General features: G+C 39.1%; 1 protein-coding gene across 5 annotated transcripts in view; it reads left to right on the top strand.

Moving 5' to 3' along the window:
- The window catches only part of Unc80 (unc-80 homolog, NALCN channel complex subunit), a 192046-nt gene that overhangs the window by 105234 nt on the left and 67388 nt on the right, over positions 1-19424 (top strand). For 4 of the 5 annotated variants that reach the window (XM_004653524.2, XM_045147565.1, XM_004653523.2 and 1 more), the window contains 9 exons: positions 867-974; positions 1927-2065; positions 6341-6522; positions 7043-7174; positions 9483-9669; positions 10449-10580; positions 15424-15567; positions 17495-17595; positions 18613-18699. In XM_004653524.2, coding sequence (XP_004653581.2) covers positions 867-974; positions 1927-2065; positions 6341-6522; positions 7043-7174; positions 9483-9669; positions 10449-10580; positions 15424-15567; positions 17495-17595; positions 18613-18699 — 1212 coding nt within the window. The remainder of the gene's footprint in view (positions 1-866; positions 975-1926; positions 2066-6340; positions 6523-7042; positions 7175-9482; positions 9670-10448; positions 10581-15423; positions 15568-17494; positions 17596-18612; positions 18700-19424) is intronic. The other variant, XM_004653522.2, reaches the window with a different exon arrangement.

The raw sequence follows: 19424 nt of genomic DNA, 5'->3' as shown, positions 1-19424 counted from the left end.
CCCCACCCCCACCCCACCGGGCACAGCTAGAGAAAGTGTTTCATTGACAAGGAACTGGAAAAACAACTGAGCTTTCTTCTGTGCAAGCCTGGACTGCAAAAGCAGGAGGCATCAGAAGTGGGGATTAATAGACTGGGGCCTGTCACCATAGAGGTGAATTCTCCTCCCAGCTGCTCTGTCCTTCTCATCCTGGGCAACTCAGGAGTCAGAGGAAGGAACTGTCTCATCTGTGCTCATGCAGATGCATCAGCCCAGCCTCTCTCCAGGCTGAGTTTAAAAGAGGAGCTGCAGCCTCCCATAGATAAAATGTTTTTAAGAAACCATTTGCCTGTGTGGCTCATGTTGAGATGATGGATGTATCAACTGGTGCTTCTTTAACAAACCATCTGGCCTTTTACATCCTAACACTTGAAATGTGAAATGTTTTCTTTATTCCTTGACCAAAAATTTCAACTTGGGCTTTCAAACTCTATAAAGGAATGATTTTATAAAGTGAATTTTACCTGACTTAATATTTTAAAAGGTTTGTTTATTTTTATCACATGACAGGTATAATTAACCCTGACATGGAAATCAGGAGGTCCTTATCCTTTCCTTATTCTGTAAGTGACAAGCCTTGCAACTTGGTTCAAGACATTTCACCTCTCTGGATTCTTGTTTCCTCAAATATAAAAGAGACATTTCATACTGTTTATCTCTGGAGTCCCTTTTTACTACAAAACTAGATGCTTTTCCAAATTTTAGAAAGTGTGGGCCCACAAAAAGGCCTTAAGTCATGCTTTAAATCACCAGAAGGTTGCTTGGAGAAGCTGAGGGAATAAAGCTCTGCTGGGTTTCATCATCACACATCTCAACTTCCTTTTTAGTGCTCCGATAAGTCATGCCTGAGGACACCTTCTCTGAAGAAGAGAGTTTTGGATGCCAACTTGGAAGGGAAAAAGGATTCTGGAATGCTAAAGTACATCAGACTGCAGGTATTGGCACCTGAGTCAGAAATTCATGGAGCTCTGTCCAGGACGAGGCTCCATCTGCTCTATGACTAGTTTGGGTTCAGACAATAGAAGCTGGAATGGTGTTGCTGTTTGTATGGATGCTGGTGAGCTTGAGTGCCACCAAGTGTACAAAGAAGAAAAAAATTCCTTCTTGCTGACACTCGGTTCCCACAGATTGAGACCTATTGAATGAGCCACATGTCTCTCCACTATGCCAGAGGAGCTAATTTCTCACTAGCATGTCATGGCTATACCCATGTACTTTGAAATCCTCCAGAGTCATAACTCTCTATCTGCTGCTCTGTACCCAGGACTTCAGCACGTCCTTGTTTGTGCTCAGTCTCTTCATTAGATTATAACACTAAGCCGACCTCAAAGGATGATTGAATAGATTCAATAAAATACTACCTTGGCATTATAATCTAAACTCCAAATCATACCTTTCCCTTCCTAGGTTAGAGGGCATTTCATATTTTTCTAGAAGGCTTCAGTTGTTGACATATTTATAGCCTACATGTGTGACTAAATTATTTGAAATAATAGATGAAGTAGGATTTTGTGGGTGGGTCTGGAGTGATAAACACAATGAGTAGTTACATGCTTTAAAGAGAAATGCCATCTAAGTTCAAACTGGATTAGAAAATGAACTTTATAAGTTTGCATTCCTTCATGAGTTAGAGACTGCATAGGATTTTTGGTGTCAATCTACTAGCAAGAAGGAAAAAGGGAAACTTTAAGACTAGTATTATGAGATTCATACTTATTTCCGACTTGCTTTGAGCAGTACATAAAATCTTACACACACTGTAGCGTAAATATGCTTCCCTTCTAAAAAATATCTTAAGTTTATTTAAATACAGAGGAAGTGACTTGTAAGTTATAAGATGCTCGTTGCCTTGAAAGGTTTTGAAACTTGATTTGCATCTGTCCCCAGGTCATGAGCTTGTCACCTGCTCCCTTGTCTCTGTTAATCAAGGCAGCACCGACTCTGACAGAGGAGATGTATGGAGACATCCAGCCGGCGGCCTGGGAACTCCTGCTCAGCGTGGACGAGCACATGGCAGGGGCTGCAGGTACGGAAGGATCGCCGGGGCTTGGCTGGCAGCGACTTAGTGACGGAGGTGTCAAATAGAAAGAAGGGCATTCACTTCACTTGTGGTCATGGGTCAGGTTGATGGAAATTGCTGGAGCTCTAGACAAGGTGTGCCCTATAGGAAGGCAGACACTGGTTTTGAGTGTTTTCGTTAATTTTCATGAGCCTAGCAGATCTCTCTCTCCCTCCCTCTCTCTTTTTCTCTCTCTTAGTTTCTTACCATGATTATAAAAGGACCCTGAGAGCATTAACCTGTGAAGAGAGATGGCTGATTTTGCTCCTGATTTTGGTTTTAAAGGCTACAGCCTGTGACACAGCCTACCCAACTGATTTTAGGTCTCTGCTAGGGATTGCTATGGTGAGGAGCACATGACAGAGCAGAACTGCTCACATCCTGGCTGGGAAACAAAGAAAAAGGAGGAGACATCCCCTTTTAGAGCACACAAAAGTGATGAAAAGACATGCCAACCTCCAAAGGTTTACCACCTCCCAAATTGTCCTGGGACCAAGCCTTTAATACACGGGCCTTTGAGGAACAGTCAAGGCTAAAACTTCAGCAAGCTATTTTGTAGTTAAAATAATTTTTCCCAGAGCTACATTTTCACTATGTTTCACAAAATATAAAATGCATCTTGTGTTATTACTTGGACTTACAATGAACTAGTAGTGTTACCTTTGTAAATCTCATGTAGGTAACTTTCTTATGTCCAAATTACAAAATCAAAAAAAACATTAAAAATTCAGTTACTTGCCCAAAGTAAATATATAGTAAGTAGTCAATTAAAAAAAAAAAAGTTCTTTGTCAGGGTATAGTGGCACATCCCTTTAGTTCCAGCACCTGAGAGACAGAGGTAGGAGAATCACTATGAGTTTCAGGCCAGCCTGGGACTACAAAGTGAGTTCCAGGTCAGCCAGGACTACAGTGAGACCCTGACTCAACAACACCCCCTCCAAAAAAAAAAAAAAAGAAAAGAAAAGAAAAGAAAAACAAATGTTCTTCATTTCCTCCTTTTGTAGAGACTCTTCTATTTTCCATAGTTATTTTAACTTTGAAGTTCATATTGAACAGTAGTGTATAAGTTAAAATTATCATCCTTTCCTATGATTGCCCATTCCCTTCCCCAGAAACAACAATCTTTAATTTTCTCAGAAATCGTTTTAGGGTATATGGTGCATATATGCATGTAAGAATGTGCATATTACTTATATGCACACATACAAAATTTCTATTTGCACACAAATAGGACATATTATATAAACTTTTGCATTTTGTACCTTCTCATTGGCATACTGCAGAAGATAATTTTAGTTTTATAGTTTCATCTGTTTTGTTTTTTTTTTTAATGGTTACCACATGTATTAGTCAGGGTTCTCTAGAGGAACAGAACTGTTAGAATGAATTATTTTAAAAGGGGGATTTATTGGATCAGCTTACAGTAGTCCAATAGCAGTTGCAGGCCCGAGAATCACCACACCTGGTAGCTGTTCAGTCCTTGAGTCCAGAAGTCTCAGCAGTCCCGACCCGGCACTGCAGGTGGTGCCAGAAAGCCTGGAGGCTTCCTGAGGAGCTGCTGGGTTTCGAGCCACACAGGCCTTCAGTTGATGCTGGTCTTCAGTCCGCACTGGTCTTCAATCCACGCTGGAAGGTAGCGAGCAGCTCCGGCAGCCAAGTGGAAGGGAGGAAGGAAGGAACTCTTTTTACCCAGAGCTTCCTTATGTCAAGTCCCTCTCTGAGCGGGGCCGCCCACTCTGGGGGAAGGGCTCACCCTGGGGGAAAGACCTCCTCCTTTAGTTCCTCCTTCCTAGAAGCAACTTGTGGATTACTAAACAGATCAAGTTGACAACACCTTAACTATCACACCAAATATTCCATTGAATGAATGAATATACCATAATATAATTCATTTACTCAAGAACTCTAAGTAGAACTTAGTTTGATTCATCTTGTTCTCTTACAGGAGAGTGAAAGCTGCATTTGTAAAATATCTTTGTTTACAATTAAACCTATGTTCTAGACCTGCAGGGGTTCAGGGAAAGGGATGTTTTCCAAAATAAGATTTCCATGGAGACTTCCATGGAAAATACAATCAGGTAGACAGGCTTTAAGGATGCGTAGAAGTCAGTCTAATGGGGGACCAACAGCAGGCAAAGCCACATGGCTTGGAAATGCACCTGTGCTTATTTTGGAAAGCTGAGGAAACTACCTTAACAACTGGAGTAGTTTGACAAAGGGCCAACGGCCCATAACGCTGGATGAGTAAGTGGGACTCAGAGTGACACAACCTATCCGATCACAGGTTTAAAGGTGTGATTTCCTAAAATTACTGTAGAAAACTACTCATGGGCTCTTGGACAAAGAGTAATGTGAAAAGAGAATAAGTTGTTGTTCATTTTAAGGTGTATCAGTGAGTGGGATAGTTTGGTTTTAAAAGTGGTTATTTGTGTAATGGCATATGCCTGCCATCCCAAAACTTGAGAGGCAGAAGCTGGAAGATCCAGAGTTTGAGGCCAACCTGGGCTACATCGTGAGGTCCATCCAACATGAGCTACAAAGTGAGACCTTGACTCAAAAGCAAAGAGATCACTGGCAGAGCACTTGTCTGCCATTCACAAGGCCATGGGTATATCCCAGCCTGAATACAACTAAAAAATAAAACTGAGTGATTTGTTTTAGGTGATCATGAGTTGGTGGCATATTGTTGGTGAAATGACACTGAGATTAATAAGAAAACTGAAAACAGAGGTAAACTTGGGGACAATACGTATGTGGCAGCTGAAGCAGTGGGTGTCAAAGACAACTGGGGTTCTGGGGGATCTGTGGGAAGCAAGAGCACAGGGATGAGCACAAAGCCACTGGTTGCTATACCTTTAGAGGTCTGGAGAAAGAAGTTGGCCAGAAAGACTCAGAATAAGTCATGAGAAAAGCAGGGATTCAGTAATCTCAAGCCACAAAAGATAACTCTTCACAGAGACTAATAAACTTTTACTCTGTTCTGTCTTGCTGAGCTTTTATTGTCAGCACTGTTGAGGCAGGGTCTCTCCAGGTAACCTGGGCAAGTTTCAAGATTTATCACATCATCCCCAGTGCTAGGGTTCCAGGTGTGTTCCACCATGCTTGGCACGAATACCCCATTTTATACATGAGTAAACGTGAGTCAGAGGGTTGACAGAACTTGTGAAAGCTTGCCCTGCTCAGAATCAGAGAGCCAGAAATCAAACCAGTTATTCTTACTGAGCATTATAGATGCCCTGGCATTATGCCACTTTGCCCGAGAAAGAGGAAAGTGCATGTTAGAAATTCATCACACTGTTCAACTCACAAAGCACTTTCTCATTTCATCTCATCCTATTAAAAAATTAGAGTTGGGGATTATTATCATTGCCATCATCATTACCATTATTGAAGTTACCAGGAAAGAAAGAGAAGGTAAGGGTGGGCAAGGGGTTTGCCCAGTATCAAGTGAGGAGTGTCAAAATGATTACTCCACCCCAATTCATGTGGCACAACTGCCTTAAGCATGTTTCAGGACTTTGGAGAAAGAGAACAAGAGAGAGTCTGCCAATTATGTTTTCATTCCTGCCACTGATTCCTCTAGTGGTGCTGCATACCGTGTTTATCTTTCACACTCCTCACTGCCTTTAGGATTTATCACAGCACCTGCTTTCTCTTACCAAATTGTAGCTTCCCCCTCCCCCACCAATTTTTTTTTTTTTAAAGGGAATCTTCTGATACATGAAATTTCTTTGTTCTCAAACTGGTTTTCACATAGCTTGGGTAATTGAGTTTTTAAAGAATGCCTATGTACCACCCTTTGATGGCTATGGGAAGATTGTAGACATATCCTAAAATGCCATTTCACTGAGTAATTATTGTCACTTGCTTTTTCTGGCACTCCCATTTTGCTATGTGCCAAAGAAGCCTCCCCACCTTTTTTTGTTTGTTTTTCAAGGTAGGGTCTCACTCTAGCCCAGGCTGACCTGGGATTCACTGTTTTCTCAGGCTGGCCTCGAACTGAAATGAGCATTCTTCTGAAATGTCATGTTGTTCCTGCTTTGCCACCAGCTATGGGGGTGACTTGAGAGGAACAAAGTTCTATTGGTTAATGCAAGGTTGACCTTGGCCATGGAGGTGTGGGACTGGCTCTGTGAGCCTGGGAGTGGTTATCAGAAGATAGGAGTAATCCTCTTTGTGCCCCAACCCCAGAAAGAAAGCAACACTTTAAAATGTTCAACTGACGACTTGTTGGCTCCCTAGCCGCCATGTTCCTGCTGTGTGCAGTGAAGGTCCCAGAGGCTGTGTCTGACATGCTGATGTCAGAGTTCCACCACCCAGAGACCGTGCAGAGACTGAACGCCGTGCTCAAATTCCACACGCTGTGGAGGTTTCGCTATCAGGTCTGGCCCCGGATGGAGGAGGGAGCACAGCAGATTTTTAAGGTGAGGCATACTTTCTACAGGGGAATTCAATTAGCAAAGCCAATCCTTACTTAGATCCATGAAGCTCAAGGCCACAGTGCATAGCCAGATAATATTTGCTTCTTTTGGCTTCTTATGATGTGTCTGGTTAAAAAAAGCAGAAAAAGGAGAAGAAACATCAAATAATGTGAGTAGAAAATCAAGTCTTTGGAAGTCTGATCATCTCACCAGCATTCCCAGTGCTAAGCACATGAGTTTGAGTAGTAACTTTTCATGCTTTTTGCTGTCTGCACACATTTAGATATTTGGGGAGGATAAGGTGATTAACACAAAGATCATTTGATAAAATCCTTCATTTTACTGATGAGAGGTTCATCCTACATTCAATAACCAAAAATCTTGAAAACAAACCTTTTCTCTGATGATTGCTTATTCGGTGAGAAGTCACTTGGATCCTTAACACTTACTAAGGTGATGGCTTCATAATTATAATTCCAGTTTACCTTCTATCTTACTTCATTCTTTTGATATCAACTAACAGATTCCGCCTCCCAGTATAAACTTCACTCTGCCCTCGCCAGTGCTCGGAATGCCATCAGTCCCAATGTTTGACCCTCCCTGGGTCCCTCAGTGCAGTGGGAGTGTCCAGGACCCCATTAATGAAGACCAGTCTGTGAGTAACACACACTTTCTTTCCTATATCCTCCCTTTGCAAGCAAAAGACATGAGCAGTGAATACCAGCTATGGGGGCCCTTATTCTTACAAATAGAATAAACTTGCACCTGGGAGTCAACATTTGCAGACTTCCCAGCCAACAATGTTGTTTTATTATCAAAGCAGCAGACACCTTGTAAATCTGTTTATTTTTTTTTAATTGAAGACATTGACTTTCTGGACACAGGCAGCATTTTTTGCTGATATTTGTTATAAAATAAGCACATACCTTTAGCCCACAATGTGCAACCTCCATGAAGGGTGATGACATGGGTTCTGCAAGAATAAGAAGAGAGTTGGTGGCTCTTACTTCCTTTGCCATTCCTTACATTGTTGTTTTTCCCGTCATTATCACGAGCATCATTTCAAGATTTCACATCTTATATAGCATTGTTATTTGTGATAAAACTCATGTGACAGCTCAGTGCAAGACACAGTTTATTTGCAGGAAAAAAAAGAATATGTGCCTTTTGAAAAAAATGAATTCTTTTTTTGTTTTGTTTTGTTTTGTTTATTTCTCAAGGAAGGGTCTCACTCTAGCCCAGACTGACCTGGAATTCACTCTGTTGTCTCAGGTGTCCTTGAACTCATGGCGATCCTCCTATGTTGGCCTCCCAAGTGCTGGGATTTAAGACATGTGCCACCACACCTGGCTGGAAAAAGACTAATTCTTAAAATACGCCTCTATCACCTATTGAATAGCATTCCTCTAAATTAAGAATAATGTTTTAAAACTGGAAAATAAAGGAAAAGATGGAAACAATGTATCTCTATACAAATCCACTGTTACTGTCTTGAAACCTACCATGGAGTTTATATAATTAGTATACAAATTTAAATACATTTGATCCATCCCCCAAATAACCTCAAAAAAGATTATGCCTTGGGGTCATATATTTTACTTTATGTAAAACATCCATGCATAGATGTTCTAGGTATTTGCAATTTTCTTTGGCGCACTATCTATTTGAACTCCTTTTTCATCACACTACACCTATTTTTCTTACATTTTTCCTCATAAGCTCTCTTCCTGTATGATGCTCTGGTGGTGAAAAGCAAGCCACTTTTACCATATGTATGGTAACTCCAAAATCAGAACCACTTTGTAAGCATCTTTGGACCTCCTGCCATACTGGTGATGGGTTCCTTTACCCAAGCCAACTCTCTCCCAGAAATAATTGGAAATTACTTTTCACAATTCTAGATCCAGAATTGTTTTTCTCATTCCACAATTCTTACCTTATGCCCGACAGCACACCAGCTAAGCATACTCTGAATATAACCATGTAATCTATCAAATGCCATTAACCACTGTTGAGAACCATCATAGTAACCCTGGAGTCTTATGATGCTATCCTACAAAATAGGGGTTCTGTGTGAAGCCTTGTAGAGGAACAGTGAAGGTTTCTTGCTTGTCTCCAGAACCTGCTGTGACTATAGGCGAGAAAAGAGATGTAGAATAGTTGCTGCACATAGATATTATGCCAAGTTGGCATGGAAGAATTCTAGTGGCCACTTCCTTGCTCTGATCCTGGATGCTGTCCCCTTTCTCCCAACTAAGCAAGGCATGACAGGATACCATTGTACAGAAAGGATCGCCTCCCCCCCCCCCCCATTTGCCTTTCCTTACCTTTACCTGTGGAAGAGAAGATTGGTCTTAAATGATGTTCCCTTATGACTTTATTGCTAGTAAACAGAATGAACTTGTTGGATTCTATCTGAGTGACGCCGTCAAGCTCCTATTTTCATTCAGTAGCTTCCTTCTGAAAAGTATTTCCATTGTGAAACTGCCTTTATCTTGCTATGTTAGTTGCAGTATGAAAAATACTTGAGCTATGAAACTGAAATAAGCCATTCACCCTACTGGTTTATGTGAAAGCTATGTCTCTTGCCTCTCCCTTTCCATCGCTCTTTCTATTTTATTAACCTTATGCAACAAACATACTAAATTTAAAGCCATTTAATAAAATTTGGTCTTAATGTGAATCATTGATATCACCTGAAAATTAGAGACAAAATTGTCTCTTTAGAAATGATAAGCATTCTTGAAGATTTTTTTTTTTTTTTTGATGGAGTGAAAAAAAATGTCAGCAACTATAGAAATTTGGTAGAAATGCAAGCAAATAAATCTTCATAGATTTTGATTGTGGGTTCCCTGGCATTTCCTGAGGATAAACTACCGCCTCTGAGTAATTCATAAGATCACTCTTTCAGGTCATGAAAGTGCAAGAAGAGTTGCTATAAACTTGCCTTCATGTCTCCACAGAAATCGTTTTCAGCCCGGGCTGTGTCCCGCTCTCATCAAAGGGCAGAGCACATCTTAAAGAACTTGCAGCAGGAGGAAGAGAAGAAACGTCTTGGCCGAGAAGCCAGTCTCATCACAGCTATCCCCATCACCCAGGAGGCTTGCTATGAGCCCACCTGCACGCCCAACTCAGAGCCTGAAGAAGAAGGTGCTTCTATACCTGGGAATTCCTGGGAAATGACCTGCTTTAAATAAGTGATGATGGTGCTATGTGATATGCTGTGATGGGTCCTCCTCCTTCTCACTCACATTCTGATATGACCCACAAAAAGGGGAAAGTTGACCTGTTTCTAGAGGAAACACTAAATGACTCAGTCTGGTAACAGACCAAGTACTGGTTCAGTGAGGAAAGACCTTAATTCAGAATGTTTAGCAAACTAACTTCAACCAGTCTTTCCCCACTAAAAATGAGCTAGTTCATGAATCCCTTAACCTTCACAAGTATACAGTTTGTTGGTTGGAATCAGAATATGATTTATGAAACATTTCAAACAAAGTGATTCTTTGCTATGCTTTTGTTGCAAACATTGAGAGGTTTTTTGTGTTTCTGTAGACTTTGAATTATATGTTTTTTTCTGTATTTTTATTTGGTTTTATTTGTTTGTTTGTTTGTTATTTTGTGGTAAGGTCTCAGTCTAGCTCAGGCTGACCTGAAATTCGCCATGTAGTCCCAGGGTGACCTCAGACTCACAAAAATTCTCCTACCTCTGCCTCCCAAGTTCTGGGATTAAAGGTGTGCACCACCATGTCTAGCTCAGTTATATATTTTTTGGTTTTGTTTTTTTCCCCCCTTTTGTAAGTATACAGTAAGTTACTTAAGCTTTATGGTCTGAGAACAATTATACTTGATACAAGTTCGACTATAGTTATGATTATGATAAATTTATGTTATAAAACCAAACTTCACATTCCCATTTTGCTTGCCAGTAGAAGAAGTCACCAATCTGGCCTCTCGTCGGCTGTCTGTGAGTCCATCCTGCACCTCTAGCACTTCTCACAGGAATTACTCCTTCCGCCGAGGTTCAGTCTGGTCAGTGAGATCAGCCGTCAGTGCTGAAGGTGTGTCCTCTTGCAACTCTGTTACTCCTTGTGCCTTACATATTTTGGAACATTTTATAAATAATACCATTATCTGGCATTATTACTCTGTCTTCATTAAGTAACTAAAAAGGATTGGATGTAATGGATTCCTCTTTAAAAAAAAAAAAAAAGTATTATTGCCTCAACCCAGGAATTGTCACCTTTCTGTTTGTTGTATTTTAATTACACTATATGTTACCACATTGCTGAGGCAGATAACTGGTCTCCATGATGGCTCCCTACTAAATTAACTAGGAAGCTTTTGTAAATATGCCAGGCTATACTTTAAAGCAAATTGCAATTTCTAAGGGTAGGACGCATACATCCATCCATGTTTTAAAAACCTCCTGCATTCATTCTGCCTTCTCATCATTGAGTAAAGAGAACTGTTTTTACAATCTGAAGATAAACCACTTATCAAATAGGTGATTTTTTGATATTTTTTCCCACTCTGTGGTTTGTCCCTTTATTTCCTTAATGGGAAACATTTTAATTTAAGTAAATCCTATGTATGTAGTTTCCCTTTGGTCATTTATATTTTTAGCATTACATCTAAGAAACAGTTTTCAAATGCTTACTCATGTTATTCTTCCAAAGGACTTTATGGCTTTGGCCTTTATATATAGGTATAATATCAAGGATTGGGTTAATTTTTTTATACCAATATCCAATTCTATCCTTTGGTACATAGGTATCTAGTTATCCCACCACAATTGATTAAAAATATTACTTCCTCCCCCTCAACTTATTTACAATTTTCAAAACTCAGTTGAACATGAACTTTTAAAATGTTGCTGTTTGGTCTCATGATTCTCTTCTGCTGACCTGTGTGTCAGTCTCTGAGTCATTCCTATGCATTTTTGTCTATTGCAGTTCTCAAGCTGTTTTAAGTTAGGAGGTGTGAGTTCTCCCTCACTAGTTTATCAAGATTATTTTAGCTACTCTCAGTATCTTGGCATTTCTATGTGAATTTTAGGATCCAACAATAGCAAATGAGATTCTGCTGCACTCTATCTTAGGTCAATGAAGGGTATAGCAAGGATCTGATGTATGAAAATGGAATATTTTCCTGTTCATTTAGGACTTTATTTCAATAATGTATATAATTTTCAGTGTGAAAATCTCATACTTCTTTTGTGAATTTACTCCCAAGTATTTTATTCTTTTTGATGCCAGTTTGTAGTGGCTTATTCTTCTTATTTCATTTTTAGGAATTTTTAAATAATAATGTATAGAAATGCAACCAAATTTTCTATGTGTATTTTGTGTGCTGCAAACTTGATGGAATAGTTTATTAGTTCCTATGGGTTTCTTGCCACATTCTTTAGGATTGTCTGTGTATGGAATCATGCCATTTACAACTAGAGATAATATTATTCTCTTTTTTCTAATGCCATTGAGTTTTTCACCATTAAGTGTGATGTTGTGTTGGTTTTTAGTAAATGGCCTTTATCATGTTAAGGAAGCTTCCTTTAGTTCCTAGTTTGGGGTGTTTTGTTAAAGATATATATATTTATTAGAGACAGAGAAAGGCAGAGAGTGAGTAAGAATGACATGACAGGGCCTCCAGCCACTGCAAACGAACTCCAGATGCATGCACCACCATGTTCATCTGGCTTATGTGGGACCTGGAGAATTGAACCTGGGTCCTTAGGCTTCGTAGGCATGTGCACTAGCCACTAAGCCATTTCTCCAGCCCCAGTTATGGTGTTTTAATCATGGAAGAGTCATGAGTTTTGTCAAATGCTTTTTCTGCATCTATTGAAATTTACATGTGTTTTTTCCTTCATTGTATTAATATGATATAGTATATTACTTTTCACATTCATCCATCTTACATTTCTAGTTAAATCCCCTTGTTCATTCACTCTAGGGCTGTGTTCTTAGGTGCATACATGCATATAATTAGTTTGTCTTCCTGATAGATTAGCCTTTTATCAATATAATGTAATCCTTTTGCCACAAGTAAAATGTTTCCTCTCTTTTTAAAGAATTTTTAAAATTATTTTTAATTATTTGAGAAAGAGAATGGGCATACCAAACAAACTCCAGATTCATGTGCCACTTTGTGAATCTGGCTTACATTGGTCCTGGAGAATCAAACCTGGGTCCTTTGACTTTGCAGACAAGTGCCTTAACTGCTAAGCTATCTCTCCAGCACAAGTTTTTCTCTTAAAGTGTACTTGAACTTTTACATCAATTTCACTATTTCTTCATTGGAACATTTAGTACATTTATACTGAATGCAATTATGGATAAACTCAGATTTACATCTGCCATTTAAAAATAAAATATCAGCCGGGCGTGGTGGCGCACGCCTTTAATCCCAGCACTTGGGAGGCAGAGGTAGGAGGATCGCCATGAGTTCAAGGCCACCCTGAGATGACAGAGTTAATTCCAGGTCAGCCTGGACCAGAGTGAGGCCCTACCTCAAAAAACCAAAAAAAAAAAAAAAAGAGAGAGAGAGAGAGAGAATAAGAAAATAAATTCCTTTTAAAAAAATAAATAAATAAAAATAAAAATAAAAATAAAATATCACAGGAAACAGAATTTTCTATAATTATTTCATACCTATACCTGGCTTTCATGTATTTTATACCACTTGTAATTTTATATAAGAATAAGATATATATGGTCACGGTACATTGTGCATATATGTACAGAGGTTGTCAGTAAAAAGGTTTAAAAAATTATAAAACAAAATAGAACATATATAAATATGTAATAGAACATATACTTTATATATGTGCAATAGCTGCTTAAGAACTATTGCCTAATAAGTTCTACATCTGGGCTTCTGAGGGAATAGTTTCTATTAACTGCCTCTGCTGTATATAAGCAATATTTTCTTGTTTCATTACATTTCCTATAACTTTTTATGGAAAATTGGATAGTTCAAGTTAAATAAAGTGACAGATGTCCCTTTTCTCCCCTTGGGGCCAGTTTTTGTCACAAGTGGTTGCTGTATTGTTTTGTGCCAGCATAGTGACCTTCCAGGACTAGCTCTACAAAGTCTGTGTGCATTGCTGAGTGCAGCCCTGAAATCCCTTTCACTTAGATTAATGCTTGAGTAAGACCTAGTGGGTCTCCAGTTACCGGGGACACGACAGATGTACAGAGGCATGCCTTCAATGCTCCCGGGGCTTGAAATTCCACCCTAGTATTCACTTTCTGCTTTTAGAGAGACAAGGACCTTCCCTTGTCCTTCGGGGTCATGCGCACGCATACGTATGCATGCAGCCATGCACACAGCAAAAATATGTCAGCCAAGTAAGTACAAGCCACTCTACAGAAGTCTCCTTCCTTGGATTTTCCTTTGAAGCTTGTTTGTTTTGTCAGCCTCTTGCTCACCTCAGCTTACATAAGTACCACAGGCAGCTCCATTGTTAGACAGCTGCTATTGGTTTTTCTTTTTTCTTTTTTCTTTTTTCTTTTTATTTTTGGCAACTGCCCTGGGTCTAGAGCTGGTGCACTAAGTAAACTTTAATTCAAGTCAAATAAAGACAAGTCCTAGGAAGGAGTGCTTATCAAAGAGCCCCTAAGTCAAGGAATGACCATTCTCCAGGGCTGAGGCTTTTAAAGAGCTCCAAACCTGCTCCCCAACCCCATGGTGCTAAGCTGCTGATTTACATCTATGGTGGTATGATGTGGGTCATTGTCAAAGCTACCAAGGAGCAGAGACAGACAGAGGTCAATGTGGCAACTTACAAAGCTAGACACACCATGGAACCTACCAAGTATTTTTTTTTTATTTCTTTTGTTCATTTTTATTTATTTATTTGAGAGTGTCAGAGAGAGAAAGAGGCAGATAGGGAGAGAGAGAGAGAATGGACACGCCAGGGCTTCCAGCCACTGCAAATGAACTCCAGATGCTTGCACCCCCTTGTGCATCTGGCTAACGTGGGTCCTGGAGAATCGAGCCTCAAACCGGGGTCCTTAGGCTTCACAGGCAAGCGCTTAACCACTAAGTCATCTTTCCAGCCCCTACCAAGTATTTTTAATAACACTCTTTACATTGTTCACAGATTTTGATTAATTTCAAAAGTTCTGAAAGTTTTCTTTGACTATATTTGCCATTGGTCTCGTAACTTTTGTGGTAAACAGACATTGAGATAATCATTACTCAGGCATCCCAGTAGCATTACGCCAGTGTCTATCTGTCTATCTGTCTGTTTTAAGTATTATTTAGTGGGGAGGCAAGCTTGAGAATAACTGAGTAAATCTCTTATCTCCCAGTGCCTCACAGAACCTGTAAAATCTCAAGTAGCCACAGTTCAAACTGAATAATCAAAGACTCCCTGTTCTTTATACTATTAAAAAATTACTCATTTATACTAATAATAAAATGGACTTTATTTTCATATTAATAAGCTATTATCCTTCCTACCTTTCTTGCCTACTAAATATAAACCTTTTCCTTTATTCTAATTGAAATTACACTTATCAATGAAAATTAACGGATTTGTGTTGGCTTTGCTATAAGTGTGTGTGCTCTCTGCTACCCTTTGTGAATGCTAACATCTCTCACACAGATGTATGGAACATGGTCATCTATGAAATCAACTTAGTCTTCACTTTTAACTTCTCTGGTTGCATATTAAGAGCTAATATACTTGCATCAAAATGGCTATGCTTCATTTTCTCAACAAAATAAGAGTAATGATGCTTGAGAAGTGGTTGGTTTTGTCATGTGTTTTATCAGGGGAAGGCATTCTGTATAAATTCATGCATTAAGCAAATCTAGTGGCATTGTTACAAGGATTACATAGTGAAATAGTTTGAGCTACAAATTGTTGCATTAGAATTTTATCTCCTCCTTCAGATGAGGAACACACTACTGAACACACACCAAACCACCACGTGCCTCAGCCCCCGCAAGCTGTATTCCCAGCATGCATCTGTGCAGCAGTCCTTCCCATTGTTCACCTGATGGAGGATGGGGAGGTGCGGGAAGATGGAGTAGCAGGTAAGCCATTATGTTCTCAAGCTACTCCTCTGATGGAAAATGCCAGGTCACTCTTGAACATTCTGAAATGTTTTATGCCTGTATTATAATTATGTGATTCCTCCCACAGCTTTTACTACCATTACCAAGAAATTACATTTGAAACAGATATGGTGTCTAAGAATACCTTATGACCAGAAATCAAAGAACACTTATTTGCCAGCCAGGAAATAGAATAGTGACTTTGGTTAAACTAGAAATTTTAGCTATCAGTCTGTTGCCACCAAAGCCTTCTACATAATCGAGAAACTTCCCAGATGTACTACTAAGGAGATCAAACAATGATAAACTTGGGGCAAAATTGTTACCTTTATAACAGATAAAAGATTAATAGTACTTTTTCTTAACTTTTTAATCAGTGCTGAGGACTAAACCCAGGGTCTTTCACATGCTAAGCAAGCAAGAGTTCTATCATTGAGATATTTCCCCAGCCTCTTTTTCTTTTTTTCTTTCCCTTTTTTTTCTGTTTTGATTTTTGAGACAGTTTCCCTAAGTTGCCCAGGCCGGCCATGAATTTGTCATCCTTCTGCCTGAGTTTGCAAAATAGTTGGGATCACAGGATTCACTAAGGTTCATAGTCTGAATGCTAAAACTCAGTCATAGCTTTTTAAAATCTCAAGAGATAAATGGGCAAAGAATATAAGCAGTCTGTGGGCCAATACTACCTAGAAACACAGTGTCTTACATTTCAGTTATAAAATGAGCAAATATTGTTTCAAATGAAAGTGTCCATAATTGAGGACTAGGGAGATGGCTCAGCAGTTAAGGGTGCTGTCTTGAAAAGCCTGCTAACCTGAGTCCAATTCCCCAGGACCCATGTAAAGCCAGATGCAATGTGGTACATGAATCTGTGATTCCAAAGCTTCTAAGCCAGTGGGAGGTGGCTCCAGGAGAATCCAAAGCTCACAAGACAGTCTGACCTTCTTTCCTTTCACAGCCTGGCGGTTCATTTACAGGCAAGAGACTCCATTCCCAAGCAAGTGGAGCACAGACACCTTGACATCCTCTGATCTCCACATGTGCATGCCCGCCTTACCCCACCTTCAACACACACATTATTAATAAATGTTTTTAATGCCCATAGTTGCTGAGAGGCAAAAGAAATGATTATTATTCTAACACCTTGCTACAGAAAGCATAAATATAGTGCAGGCATTTTGGAACAGCATTTCACAATACAGATTAAAACCCGGAACGTGTAAAATATTTCACACATAATTTGTTTCTAGCCATTTTTAAGGCAAAAATCAAGTTTATATAAAGGTCTGTAAAGGACATTGCACATGGTACATTATTTAAAAATCCCAAACACTGTGAAATTATTTCATGCCCAGCAGCAGATGCTGCTATGTGGTTGCATCCTCTACACTAGAAGTCACACTACAGAATATTAACCTAAGAAGTATTCTTCATGATTATTATGGACTCAAGCACTTGTCTTGTTGAACTAAATGCTATTTAAAGTATCAGTGTGGACAGAGAAAGACCATCTCGAGGTATTTGTATTTAAAATCAAAACATACTTTCAACATTCAAATAGTTAATCTAAGCAGTTATCTATACAATGAACAATGAAATACTTAATGCTGACATACTTTTCTCATATTAGATTGGTTTCCACAACAAGGCATCTGCATATACTTACAACAGTATTGTGTGCAAAAACAATCCTAATTCCCAAAGACCCTCTTATCCTTCACTCCTTTTCTTTACATGAGAAATGCTCAGTAGTAATAGTAGCAAAGAATATCTACTTTTCAGTAGAAGGTGTCCAGAGAACAGTTTTAAGGCAAAAATAACAATTAAGCTTAGTAAAGTGTGTGAATATAGCATCTGATAAACTTATCTCCACTTAAAACAAATCTGTGATTTTCTTTCTCTTCTAAAGTGAGTGCTGTTGCCCAGCAAGTCTTATGGAATTGCCTGATTGAAGACCCATCAACAGTTCTTCGACATTTTCTGGAAAAACTGACCATCAGCAATAGACAAGTAAATCCCTCTTACTTACAGTATAGCTGTGAGTTTGAGCACTGCTAACACCAGCTAAGGACTTCACAGTGGGCAAGGCAGCATCAGCGTCCTCTGATATACAGTGGATAGTGTTTTGTAAATAATGATGAATAATTTTTTTCTGCTAACATTCGGATTTCTTCATGAATTGATACCTTCATATGTACGTGGTACATTGCTATTGATGACCCTGATACTCAATATTTTAAACAAAGATTAAATTCAGTTTAACGTATTTAGTGTTGGCTATGTTTATTGAATTCTGATTATTTAGCATCATTGAATGCCAGCAAGATTATCTGAATATGCTAACATTCTCTATTAGCTAGAGAGATAATTTGCCAGACCACTCGGTAAGATGTCAAGCAGTTTTCTGACAGTGAAAAACCACACTAATGATTAAAAATTACGTGTTCATTTCTATATTATAATCACATTTACAGAATATTAAGTTTATGTCATGGAAAGGAAAGCTAATAATGGACATTTCAATTTATCTTCCTTTGGCTTCACTCTATCTCATTGACTTAAAACCTAGGAAACAGAATTAGGAAGGTCAATAAACCCAGTTTGCTTAATGGCTTCTCAGCATAAATTTTCCTCATGTTCCTATCACACCTGGCAGCCATGGAAAATAGAATTAACTAAGTGCCCAGCTCTCAAGTGATGTGCCCATGAACTGCAGACACAGTGTGAAGTTTTATTTTAAAAAAGAAAATGCTACCTGACTACTGCACAGCCATAGTAATGTATTAGCTCAAAGAATAAAGTTATACCAGGTTTAAATAAAGGTTGCTTCCAATTTAAATTGCAGGATTCAACTATGCTACAAATATATATGTATTAGTATCATATCTCATATGTTATAATGTTGATCATAACAGAAGTTACCAAGTAGACAAAAGTACGGGAATTTTCTTTACTATTTTCAAGAAATTAGTCTTATTTCATGCATCATGGCAGCAGAATGCGTTCAAAACTCTGCTTTTCTCTCAGGATGAGTTAATGTACATGCTGCGCAAACTTCTCTTAAACATTGGAGACTTTCCAGCTCAGACATCTCATATCCTGTTTAACTATTTGGTGAGTATCAGAAGCTAATAGAATATTCTAAATGCTTATCTCTGAGTAGTAACATGAAATAAACTGTTGTAGGAGGGGTTTTTTTTGTTTGTTTGTTTGTTTTTCTGAAGTAGGGTCTCACTCTAGCTCAGGCTGACCTGGAATTCTCTATGTAGTCTCAGGGTGGCCTTAAGCTCATGACTATTCTCCTACATCCTGGGTGCTGGGATTAAAGGTGTGAACTAACATGCCTGGCTCTGTGGGAGGTTTTTATTGTCTTTAATCAATTTCCATTAATTATGTGACTGAAGATGCATCAGGTCAGCTGAGCTTACCATGTTTAATACAGAGATGAACCAGCCAGCCAGTCTTTGCCATTTGATGGATACTCAATGGATGTCCGTTTCTTTGGTCTTCCTTTACCATGAGGGATCTTCCCTATGTTAGTTATGTAATTGTTAATCTTTTTCCTCCTTTGCCTGTTTAAAACACATTCACTCATGCATACACACACACAAACATACACACACACGTATGTGTATTTTTCCATGGCAGCTTGTCTGTTCTGACAGCCTCCAGGATTGACCAGTTTCCTCACATGCTCCTCCCTACCCCCCAGTGAGCATGCAGTGTGGGGTCTGGGGCATGATGACCATGCTTGGAAATTTCACCTCAAGCCAGGCAGACAAATGAGCATCCCTGTTGGGAAAACTTCTTTCTTCCTTACTGTTGTCAGAGAAAGTTAA

The sequence above is a fragment of the Jaculus jaculus genome, chromosome 4 (assembly GCF_020740685.1).
Source record: "Jaculus jaculus isolate mJacJac1 chromosome 4, mJacJac1.mat.Y.cur, whole genome shotgun sequence".
In the NCBI taxonomy this organism is placed as follows: domain Eukaryota; kingdom Metazoa; phylum Chordata; class Mammalia; order Rodentia; family Dipodidae; genus Jaculus; species Jaculus jaculus.
The sequence above is the reverse complement of the archived record's forward strand: the minus strand, read 5'-3'. Positions and strand labels throughout refer to the sequence as shown.